Here is a 12,831-nt window from a genome sequence, read left to right on the forward strand (position 1 = left end):
TCTAAGCTTTTACATTTTAACCAATTTTTATAACATAACTTCTTATATTTTATCTTTTCTTGCACATTATTATTCCACCACCAACTATTTTTATTTGTAAATATTTTTCCCTTTGATTCTCCAAGAACATCTTTTGCTACATGTTTAATAGCGTTTGTTACTTTATCCCACATCACATTTGCTTCTTCATGAATATCCCAAATTTTGAAATCTTGAATTTTACTCATAAAATTAATTTTATTTGTATCTTTTAAGTTTCTCCATCTAATTCTGCAATGATGAGTCCTAGTATTTTTTATTTTACAACTCTTAATCTTAAAATCTAAAACTAATAAACGATGTTGGGTATTTAAATTTTCACTTGGAATGACTTTACAATCTTTACAATCATGACGATCTCTTCTTCTCATAAGAAAATAATCAATTTGTGTTTTATTAGATCCACTCTTATAAGTAATAAGATGTTCATCCCTTTTCTTGAATAAAGTATTAGTAATAACAAAATCAAACGCTAAAGCAAAATCTAAAATAACTTTACCTTCTTCATTAGTTACTCCAAAACCGTAGCCACCATGAATATTTCTGAAATCTTCTACCACTCTACCGACATGTCCATTTAAATCTCCTCCAATAAAAATTCTTTCTTCAAGAGGTATCATTTGTATTAAGTCTTCTAAGTCATTCCAAAATTTATCTTTAGACTCTGTATCTAAACCTATTTGAGGAGCATAAACACTTATAATATTAAAAATCTTAGTATCAATGATAATCTTAAGGGCTATAATTCTATCACCAACTCTATTAATTTTTACAACATTATCTTTCAAACTCTTATCTATAATTACACCTACACCATTTCTAGTGCGACTCTTACCAGAATACCAAAGTTTAAAACCTAAATTATCAATCTCCTTAGCCTTTTCTCCCACCCACTTAGTTTCTTGAATACATAAGATATTAATTTTCCTATGAATCATAATATCAACTAATTCCATTAATTTACCATTGAGAGTGCCTATATTCCAAGATCCTATCCTAATATTAGTATCATTAGTTTCATGGACTAACTTCTGCAATATGCTCAAAGTATCGAATGAAATTAACATTCGAGGTGGCAAAATGCTTCCACCTCATAGGACACCTCAAGAGAAAACTGCACAGACCCCTAGCACCCCTGCAATATGCTCAAAGTTAAAATACACCTCTGGAGGATTCATCTAAAATTGACTATAACGTGTTGTCTCATTAAGAAAGTTGTAAGCTAAACTCAGTATCTATGATGCTCTCGTTTTATCCAAAGAGATGAGAGAATCAATGATTAACTAGATCATGAAATCTATATGGGTCAATTGGCACATGCTCTTTTAGAAGAATTAAATTGCTTCAATGTAGTTCCCAAATTAACTTTCACCAAAAACAACCTTCTATTAGAAAACAGCTGATCATAATTGACCATTTTACATATCTGTAAATGTGGGATGATTCTCAATGTCCAAAGTTCTTATTGATCCGAGACATAGTGAATTTGGGAACACTTGTCTATCTAGACGTTGATGCACGCAGACTCTCATTTGATAAGATGTTACATGGATTCAATGAGAAAGGTGAAATAGATCAAGGCTTTATTATCCTCCTACACAAAAGTAGGGATTTTTAGACAAAAGTTGAATTCCATTTCATTGACTCAAAGCATCCTTCAATGTATTTATAGGATGAACTTAGGATGAACTTGGCTTTATGACACAAAATAGAGCCCACTTCTCTTCATCAATGCATTATATACGAGTGTGATTACATCGAATATTAAATTAAGAGTGCTCTACAACCATTCTCGGTCCATTATGTTAGAATTTATGAAGATACAATGTACTACGTGCTAAAGAAGAAAATTATCTTCTCTAGAGAGACAATCGCAACTGAAAACTTGGAGAAGAAAGAAATGAAAAGTTTCAAAAAAGAAATGATTGAAAAAGAAGAGAACAAAAGAAAAATGTGAAAAGGAAAAACAAGAAAAGCCATTAGAAGCAGAAGATGGATCCCAATTTACAATTAAACAGTCCTACACCTCTTCAAACGTACGAGTAGGTGATAGAACTATAAAAAGTTGCAGAAGAGTTTAAGGTGAGAACCAAGGGTCCACTACAGCAGCTTCACAACCAAATTTAAAAGATAAAACTTTTGTGATGCATATTGACTTGGCGTTCAACTCGGAGGATGAGTCATGCACTGTAGGTTGGTCCGTTACCTCAATGAAATTAGAAATCCCATGGAGAAAACAATGAAGATGAAAGAACAACAGATACAAGTCAGGAAAAACATGAGTCATCAATGTACGAAAAGATTAATCAGTACGTCCACACTTTAGCTTTAACCCACTAGCTTCAGATATAATGACTATGTTGGATGTTAAGGTCGCATCATAATTAAGTGGTTATCAGAGTCAGAAGTTCTATAAATGGTCCTCATCTTCAAGTTTTAAAAAAGATATAGAACTTGAAGATAAACTCCCAAATGAATTAATAGAACACCCTTTTGATTGATACTAGGCTTATGTTACTAAACTAGTGTAACAAGCTTTTTTAATACAACGCACATGGTCCAAGAGACAAACACACTACTTTAAAAATCTTTGGGATATTGAATGCACTAGAGTCAAGTCAAGGGCTAGTGCAGGATTTGCCACTATATAACAAGTTGATGATAAAGAATATTACTTAGTCGTTACTGACTCCAAAACCTGACAAAATCTTTACAAAATGTAAACACTCCAGTGATAGTGTTTCTCTAAAAATTTTGGATGATCTGGATGACCTCTCAGTTAAGAGATGCACCTCTTGAACTTGAGGAAGAAATTAAATCAACTATTGATGAACTGAAAAAAATAAATTTAAGAACTCATGAAAACTCTAATCCGACTTTTATAATTTTGCTTTTAAATGAATATGAGACTAATAATCTCTTCCAGTTACTCAGAGCTTAACAATGAAGAAATGTAAGGATTAGCTCTCAAAATGGTCGTTCATATCTTGGAAACACAACCAGAAGTCATAAAAGTTAAGCAAGCCACTCGACGAATGAGGCTAGAGATTGACCAAGAAGTGATCACAGAAGTAAATAAGTTGATCAAGGACGATATTATCCAAAAAGAAAAATGCCCTTCCTAGTCAGCTAATATTATGACATTTAAAAAGAAACACATAAATTTGTGTGCATTGAATTCCATGGTCTGAACAAGGCATGCCCAAGGAAGAATTCTATTCGCCCATTCCAAATTTAATGGTTGACATTGTCTCTTCGCATGCAATATTCCTATTCATGGATGGGATCTTCAGCTATGAGCAAATAAAAATGTCTCCTAAAGAAGAGAGACAAATTGCATTCCATAGTCCGATATGAGTTTATTCTTTTGGCCTAAAAAATATTGATGCTACCTACCAACGAGCTATGACAAGAATTTTTATGAGCTCATCCATAAACAAGTAGAGTTATATTGACGACTTGGTAATTAAGAGCAAAGAAAGAGAAGAACACATGTATGATTTAAGAATTATTTTTGAACATCTGTCTATACAATCTTAAGATTAACCCCTTGATTTTTGCAGCCCAAAAATTAAAACATTGCATGCTCTCTCACAAAACCAATTTTATTTTTATGTTTAATTATTTGCAATATTTGATGACCTATCTAACTCTATCAGAAAAATTGGCAAGATAGTCAAAGATCTTATTGTAATTTAATATAATATTTTCGCATTTGAGTTCTATCAAAGGTCAGGCTTTGGCTGATTTATTGGTGGCATATCCATTGTCTACTCACATTCCTTTGAATGACAACCTACTTGATGAACAAGTCTTAACTCTAGAAGATTAAGATAAATCCTACTGAAAGTTCTACTTCGATGATACTTCATCTACCAAGAATGGAGAGAATTCACAATTAGTTATCCGGGTCAAAGTAGGGATATGATCGATATCATAAACCCTGATCGTGGGATCATGAAGTTTTCAAATCTATCAAAGTTGTTTACCAATGAAGTGGCACAATACAAAGCTCTAATTACTAGTCTGGGAATGATAATTTTGATGGAGATTCAAAATATCAAAATCTTTAGAGATTTACAGTTAGTGATCAATTAGATTGTTTGAGCATTCAAAATCTCTAAACCAAGACTCCATCAGGCTACCAGGAAACCATGAAGTTGCTTAATCAAATACCAAGTATCATCTTGTACTAAATATCCAGTGGTAGCAATACCATCGCAGATGCTTTAGAAAGGCTAGCAAAAGAGATAACCTACCTTGAAGAGGAGTCTATATGGATTGAAGTGCAAGAGTTTCATGTCCTGTCATTCATTGACAAGAAAAATATTTATAGAAACAAGATTAAAGGGCAAGTAGTCATTATAGTTGAGGTTTCAACTGATTGGAGACAACAATTCATAGATTACCTATAGAAAGAAAAAATACCTCAAGAAAATTCATTAGCTCATCAAGTAAAGTCCAAAGCATTACTCTACACACTCATATGTGCTACATTATACAAAAGATCATTCGACCGTATGTGGCTACGTTGCTTAGATAAACATGAAACCTAGAAGATTTTCAGATAAATACATTACTGACTATGTGGTGCTCAATAATCTAACCCCGAGATGAAGTACAAGATTAAAAGAATAGAATACTATTGGGCAACAATAAACATTGACTGCATGAAAACCGTACAGCGCATCAATATCAAATAAATGATGTAGTTTTACATTAACCGTCAAATATGTTACACCCTATGATTGCCTCATGGCCCTTAAAGTATTGGGGTACAGACATCATAAGACCTATTGGCTCTTATTCATCCAAGGTACAAGTTCATGCTGACAGTGACTGATTATTTTTCAAACTGGTGTAGGTTATTCCTCTAAGAGAAATAAAAGCTCATCGTGTATTGCAATTCTTCAAGAATAATCACATCATATATCGATTTGGTGTCCCTCGACGAGTCATATCGGGTAATGATCTTACATTCAAAAGCACAAAGTTAAACAAGTTTGGAAGGCAGCACAATATTGATTAGAGATACTCAACAATATATTATTGTCGAGCAAAGAGATTAGCTGAAGCATTCAACAAGTCCTTAACATAAATCCAAAAGAAAACACTTGAGGACAATTAACTTCAATGGCATGAGCAGTTGGCGAAGGCATTATGAGATTATAGCACAATATCAAACCCCAACTTAATACACCTTGTTTGTCTTAGTCTATGGGCCAGAGGTTGTGCTCCCTCTAAAAGTGTAATTCCCCTCACTAAGGAGCAAAATGTATGATTTATGTGGGGGAATTGGTCATGATCTTAAAAAAAAACATATTAAAACCCATCGAAATATAGGTAGAAAGTTTGAACCAACACAAGAATGTTTGTTTATGATAGGGAAAGTATATTAGTGAAGTTCCTATCAATTGGTCAATTGATAGACTGTAAGGGTGAACGTCTAATGCTTCTCATTAATGGACATTACTCAAAAAAGTATTATGTATAGTGTTGTATAGAAGTGTTCTAATTAATGAAATTTGTTTTTGGGGCAAGAATGAGAGTCTACTAATCACTAAATCTCTAAACCTTTAAAGAAATATGATATATCAGCATTTTGAATTTAGGATCTGACTTGAGCGAAATTGAATATTCAAACTGCATTGAACACGCTTTCAACCCAATTGAATATAACCAAATTTTAATTTTTTTGAACTCTAGCACTCCACTTTTGATGATTAAAATTAATGCACTTTTAATTTGTTTAAACTAAAATTTTAACTAAGGATTAAATTTTAAAATTGTAATTGAGCTCTGGATTGAGGTTTAACTTTCTTGTTGTAGGAAAATGACCATCGGAAAGCATATCTTCGATTTCAAAAATAATATTAATTTAGCAGCTGAGCAAATGTACCTGACAAACAATCAAGTTATTAAGTTTGGAAAGGGATTTGAAGATTTGGATATGCTTTTCAACAACCCAGCTATAATGATGCCTGAGCCAGAAGAAGTGCTTGAAGTAAAACCACTGATTGAGTTCTCAGTAAGAGAAGCAGTGATCCTCCTATTTTGTGGTTTGTCCAGCAAAACATCAACTAAACCTCGACTCAAACCTATTATTACTGAACCTGTTTTATCTAAAACAGAAAGGAAAAATAAAAATATAAGGACAAAAAAGATGCATGCCAAAATCACCAAGGAGTCCAAACATGCAGAATTTGACCATACACTAGCTATGGAAGAGTATGTACCCATGGACCTGTCTAAAATGATGAGACATTATGTTTAAATATACTCCACCTTCTATTCTTGTTGACCCATCACCAATGGAGTGAAATCCACTCATACCCCCTAATTAAGTCTGATAATCAAATGGCAAGGTGTAGACAAATGAAGCAAAATTTTGAACACTTTGAGCGATTAAAAGGAAAACTTGTCAATATATTAAAATGACTAGAGCTCTACATTGGAAACTTTAGTAAAGTGTAATAATAAAAGATCATTAGATCTGTATATAAGTTGCAGGAGAAGGGTCGGCAAAGTTCTCTTAAAATGCGCACTTATTTAGAACCAAGGAGATAGATGAAGGGTAAAAACAAAACCACTTTATCATTTGGATGTTCCTATAACTATGAACGAAACATTAAAGGTCATCCACCTAAGAAAAATTTGGGGTGAGAAAGTGGACAACTTCTCTATGTTACTTAAATATATCATTAAAAGGCTTGTCATGGCACATCTAACCCCCTTCATATATACCCAATAGTTGCATAGTTAACATCTACAAAGAAGGCGATTGCATCCTGCCGCATATTGACCATGATAATTTTGAACAACGTTTCTGCACAATCACTTTCTTGAGTCAGCGTGACATTTTTTTGGCACAGAGAACAAGATAGCCAGGGGGAATTTATTGGGGCAAGGGCATCCTCTATTCCATTGCCTCTGGAATCTATGTTAGTTATTAATGAGAATGGATCTGATTTAGTCTAGCTTGCATATCGACAATTTGACAAAAGAGAATTTCCATCACTTTTCGGAAGAAGTGAGACTTTAAGCTTCCTTATAGCTACAATCCAGATCCAGATTGCATAACATAGTCTCAATCATAATTTGAGCTAGTTCGAAGAAGTTTGAAACCAACTCTAACTAAACAAAATTTGAATTTGGGATTAAATTATATTCAAACATATATTCTAACTAGGCTTGAATTCAAACATCTTCAACTCATTCAAGATATTTCGACTGCAAGACGCAATCCAAAAATACAATATGCTATCTATCATTAGGATTAATTTGATTCAAGATGAACTTTCAGACATATTATCCTATGAAAATAAACAACGCATATATTTCTCTAACTTATGCTATGAATCAAATAAAATTAATTTTTCCAAAAATAAAACTGAAATTTAATTCATATACTTTTTAAAATTCATTTTTAAGAAATCAAACTAAATCTTAAATATGATGTGTATGCCTCTAAAATTGAGGTGAGGCGTGCCTCACATTCTGCAAGACATATGCCTCAATATGAGTGACATGAGGTACAAGCCTCATGGTGAAAATTTCTTGAAAGGCATTAGGGGGCACTATGTGGCGCTCATCATATTGCTAAATTTTAAACAATGCGCTCACTTCTAAATTTAATGTTTAAATTGTCTTTTAACAACTTAATTCAATCTTTGTTATACTCATACTTCTACACTTGTAAGGTTATATTTGTAGTGTTTTTAAAGAGGCTCAGTGATCCATGCAAATCTCTTTCTTTTATTTTAAACATGTGTCAGCTTATTTCAATTTTATGCAATTAAGAAAATATTATAAGGATTAGATTTTTATTTTCATTTTATCTTTTCTCAATTTTAAATTTTCTTGTGAGCGTGACTTAATTTTTTAATAATAAATAGGCATTTAAGAGTATTCAACAAAGAGTTTAGAGTTTCCATGGTCATTTTGTCAAAAGGTCCGCTCCAATTTGTCCATTTATTCTATTCCAACAAACTTATTTATCCAATTTTCCTCTCTCTCTCTCTCTCTCTCTCTCTCACATCCATGCTCTCTCCCCCCTATTGAAAAGATGTGACAATCTTCCTATTCTATCTCCCTTGCTGACTCTTTCTAAAAACAACAAATTTTGCCTCTCTCCCATTTATTGTAACCTCTCCTTTATCAAAGAAAGCACCCAAACTCCATCTATAAGTCTCCCTCCCTCCCTCCCTCCCTAAAATTGTTATATACTAGCTAAGAAAAGAATTTTGATAAAAACAAAATTTCATATTCATTGTTACTGTTCACTCCTCACAATACGTCATCTAATAAATTTCTCTCTCCCGCACCCGCAAGCTCATGATCACTCACTCCTCTCCCTCTCCCTCTCCCTCTCCCTCTCCCTCTCCCCTATCTCGTTCACCTCTCCCTAAAACTGTTACATACTAGCTAAGAAAAGAATTTTGATAGAACCAAAAATTTATGTAAATTGCTATTGCTCACTTCACACAATAGTCCAATCATCGTCATAATAACAAAATAAGCCTAATACAAATTATTTGTGCTTCGGTACATGAATCTTAGTCCATCCTCTATTCTTACAACATGTTGCATCAACTATTAAGTTTGATTTCTGAACAGCTGCTAGATAAACATGTATTAACACATTCAGTTTTGAAAGATTGACCTTGTAATGCTCATTTCATTCATGCTCAATATCTGTACATTTTCCCCTATAAACTGGCGAAGTAAAATGTAAAGTAAGAAAGCATAACCAGAAATCAATCAATACAAAGTAGATTGAAAGGCATAAGAGCAAAGAGCGATTTATCAACGTAGATAAAGATGTACTAATCAACATTATTAACACAAGCAATTTAGAAAGATATACTATGTCATGTGCATATGTCATTCAAGCTCAATATCTAAACATTTTTCCTGTAAATTGGAGAAGTAACATGTAAAGCAAGAAAGCATAACCAGAAATCAATCGAAACAAAGTAGATTGAAAGGCATAAGAACAAAAAGCCATTTATCAAAGCATCCCTTCTTGAATGCAAGCATGTTCGTGAACTGTTGTGCCATAACAATTTAAACAGGAAATTAACAATTGAATCTAGATTGTGTAGAGCATATTCTATTCCCAAAATGTAAAGAAACACGCAAAGAAACAGTTTCAAAATGGACAGTCCTTTATAGAAGGGAAACATAAGTGTGGAGATGAACGAATGTATTACATAGAGTAAACAAGTCAAAAGTTCAATACTGAAATATTTGAAGTTCAATATTGAAAAATATAATCATGTGTTAAATGAAATAGCAGCCACCTGTAACTAAAAGAAACAACTATTACCTGAGCAGCTTCATTAGAAGCATTTTTTGTCCAAAGAGCAATTCTTTCCTGCCTTGCACGCACATTGACAACTGCTCCACAAATTTCATCACCATTGTCAAATTGCTCACCAACCATTGCCAGCAACTACGGGGGAAACAAAGTAATTGTACTAAACATCTGCCAGAAGAAAGTGTTGAGACTGATAGTGCTTGAGATGAAATGGAGATGAGGAAGAAGGAATAACAAATATACAGTATACAGCCACACAGTATCTGATTTTCCTCGTGCGCAGGTGATAGTCCATTTCCCTCCATTTGCACAGATTGGATCCTCCCATTTAGGCTCAATTGGGTATTTAAAACAGTAGAAATCTGCTCCCACAACTAATTTGCTCGGGCGATTAATATTATTGTAGAGGCTGAACCACAATTCACAATGGTTGAGATTACCATGTAAGTAGAAAAACCTTTTGTTTAAGCGCTAACAAGTACAAGAGAATTAAAAGAAGCAATCAAATGAAAAATGAACCATTTAAGAAATTATTCCATAATACTTGGATAGCAACTTGTACCACTATAATGATGAACTTTAGAGTCATGTACGCACAAACTGAGTTCAGTAACACTGCTTAACAAAAATCAAACGCAAATATCCATGTGCATAATTCCCTCAGAATTTCTACCAAATCAATGTTGGAAGTAATATGGATAAAGCTAAAATTCAGAAGAATGATGCCAGGAAAAATCGAATGTTTATACACCAAGTTCAAAAAAGGTTAAATGAATGTAAATATCAAAAATAAACCTGATCAAGGACCACATCAATGCTAGGATTAATAATAGTCTTCCAAAGATGAAAACATTTAAGAAAGAAAATAAATAGGAAATACTTACAGGTTAGAAAATTAATGCAAGCATAAGCAACTTTATGAAGATTTTTAACAATACAGTCACAAATAAGAACTGCTTGGACTTGGCAACAAAAACAGTATTCATGCTGATGGCATTGCTAGGACTAATAAATCATACAAGAATAATGGATAAGTTTCAATTTGATTAACTAGAAGAGCAGATAAAAGGTCTAATGCAGAAGGAATGAAACTAAGATATTAGATTTTTATGTTTTTAAATGAAGAAAGCTGAAACAAAAGGTTCTTTACTTTGCACTACTATCAAGGTGATGGATAGAGTGAATTCGTGCATCTACTTTGCATGTCATCTTAAAGTGAACAAGAATATCTGAATTCCCTAATATAAAAGTAGACATATTTTAATTTTCGGTTATAACTGAATATAGAAGACTGATGTCAGCCTCAATCCAGTTTGGGGGTAGAAATGGTGATGTGCACGATCAAAATAAATACTAGAGGTTTGCGCAAGATATCATGCTTACAATTTATACTTTGGCCAAAGACAAAAACACAATGGAAATTTAAAGAAGGAAAGAATTATGATGCCTGCTGAAGAGCTGGAAAGGATGTAGAAGTCTTCCGGGACCAATCTATCTGTCACCGGAATTCCATTACCCAAAATCGTGCATAAATATAATCTGAAATAGTTGATGCAGGACTCAAAATAATGATGAGTAGTACTCGAAACTCAAAATATTTTAATCCAAGCACTAACAACACAAAAATGAAGAATAGTGCGTAATAATGTAGAACACTATTCTACACAATTCTGTGTTATTGAAGTGAGGCCGTAACATAGTCAACATCTTTCCAAAAAATAACTATTTAATACAGCATCAATTAAAGTAAAACTATTAAAGTACAGAGAAAATTCCACAAGTTAATGAAGAGCTAAAGAAATTTTTTATATCCTGATAGTGCCCATGTAAGCATAAATTTTCTTTGCATTTGTAATTCGATGTTTTTTTTTTTAATTGTAATGATAACCCTCCAATCTAAATCCAATCCATTCAACATTTTTTAAATGAACTTCTTATTTTCCTTTTTTTAAATATAATTAAATAATCGGTATTGTTATCTTATTTTCTGAATGAGCTTGCGCTTGCATTAATTAATAATTAATTTAAAATTTGAATACATATTAGAACTTTGAATCTTTGTTTTAATGTTACAAAATTTGGTCAGTATAGAACAAATTCAGTTTTTTATGTTGTCGTCGGCATACCAATCAAGTTCACAAGCCCTACTGAGACATTATGTGATCAGAAAGGAACATAAGCTTTAAGATAACTACACTCTTTTGGATTTTCGGGAATAAAGCAGCATGCTTGATGGCAATAGGAGGCCCTTTGAAGAATTAATGGCTGAAAATGAAAGTGATTCTTGAGCATAATGTCCTAGAATAAGATTTGGAATTTGTGGTGGGAAGGTGAGTGGTTTAAAGTGGAGTTTGGTGGAAGGAATGCCAATTTGTCCAACTCTGGCTAATTTTAGCAAATTTTAATGATTAATTTAAGAAATGAATTTAAAATAATGTAAATGGTTGGATTTTATGATGAATAGCTACCTTTGAAGCTTAAATTCTGATCTAGAATAGAAAATAAGAATCTTGGGCCTTTAGAGGGGTATAATGGGACAAAAGACCAAGACTAGTCAAAATTGACGAAGTTTAGACTAATAAAAATATTTCTTATCAAAATGGGGGTTTCGATCAGGTGAAAACGACAGGTAAGGTTTAATTAAGGATGTATATTTATGATCTAATTTATTGGTGAAATTTAATGGGATTTAAAGCTTTATTGTGGCGTGGAGAATATGACTACATAACTTTATGCTTGGCAAGAAAGTAGTAGTGAATATGAAAATTCATACCACCACAAAGAAATATATTACTTTGTTTAGCCATACTATTTTATTGGGAGTCATTATGATATAAGTAATTATCTAAGCTGTGGTTAAAATATTTTGCTCCACTATCAAAAAGAAGGATTTGAATGTAAGTTAATGTTGACCTCATTTTTGAGGTCATTTCTTTTTCTAGAGTCTTAGGATCTAGCTCTACGAGTTCCTATTGACCATCTTAGAAAACTAGAATTGAGACTCACCCTTCTAGAAATTCCAACCACTTCCTATTTTTCTTTGATGTCTAGCATTTTTGGCACAAGAGTATCGTCTTATGAACGAGCGGTTATGGGTTATTTTGCGAAGATTCAAGGGAAAAGTTACTAATAGGACTTCAAGCCTTAGGAAAATATTCCTTTTTCGTCACATACACACATCAAATACAAGAAGTTCACGAAATTGCGCGAAATCAGACTTCAATTAAGCCTAAGGGACGGGTGAAAATGCGAACTTATCTGGATGACCTCCGACGACGAATTGGACCGCGCCAACGCGTCCGGGATACCAATTTTGGTAGGAAAGGACACCCATATTGCCATATTTTCGACACGAGAAAATTGACACCCAAATCGGTGAATTTGTCGAAACGACCTCTGACGGCAAAACAGACAGCGTCGGTGCGTCCAGAATGTCGATTTTGCCTAGGGAAGACACCCATTTTGTTACGACA

General features: G+C 33.2%; 1 protein-coding gene across 4 annotated transcripts in view; it reads right to left on the reverse strand.

The window, feature by feature from the left end:
* LOC110031433 (eukaryotic translation initiation factor 4E-1-like) overlaps positions 1–12,831 on the reverse strand; it is a 61,829-nt gene that overhangs the window by 25,123 nt on the left and 23,875 nt on the right. For 3 of the 4 annotated variants that reach the window (XM_020734621.1, XM_020734620.1, XM_020734623.1), the window contains 2 exons: positions 9,602–9,767; positions 9,368–9,493 (listed from right to left, as the gene is read on the reverse strand). In XM_020734621.1, the coding sequence (XP_020590280.1) occupies positions 9,368–9,493; positions 9,602–9,767 (292 nt within the window). The remainder of the gene's footprint in view (positions 1–9,367; positions 9,494–9,601; positions 9,768–12,831) is intronic. The other variant, XM_020734622.1, reaches the window with a different exon arrangement.

Source organism: Phalaenopsis equestris, unplaced genomic scaffold (assembly GCF_001263595.1).
Source record: "Phalaenopsis equestris unplaced genomic scaffold, ASM126359v1 Scaffold000814, whole genome shotgun sequence".
Taxonomy (NCBI): domain Eukaryota; kingdom Viridiplantae; phylum Streptophyta; class Magnoliopsida; order Asparagales; family Orchidaceae; genus Phalaenopsis; species Phalaenopsis equestris.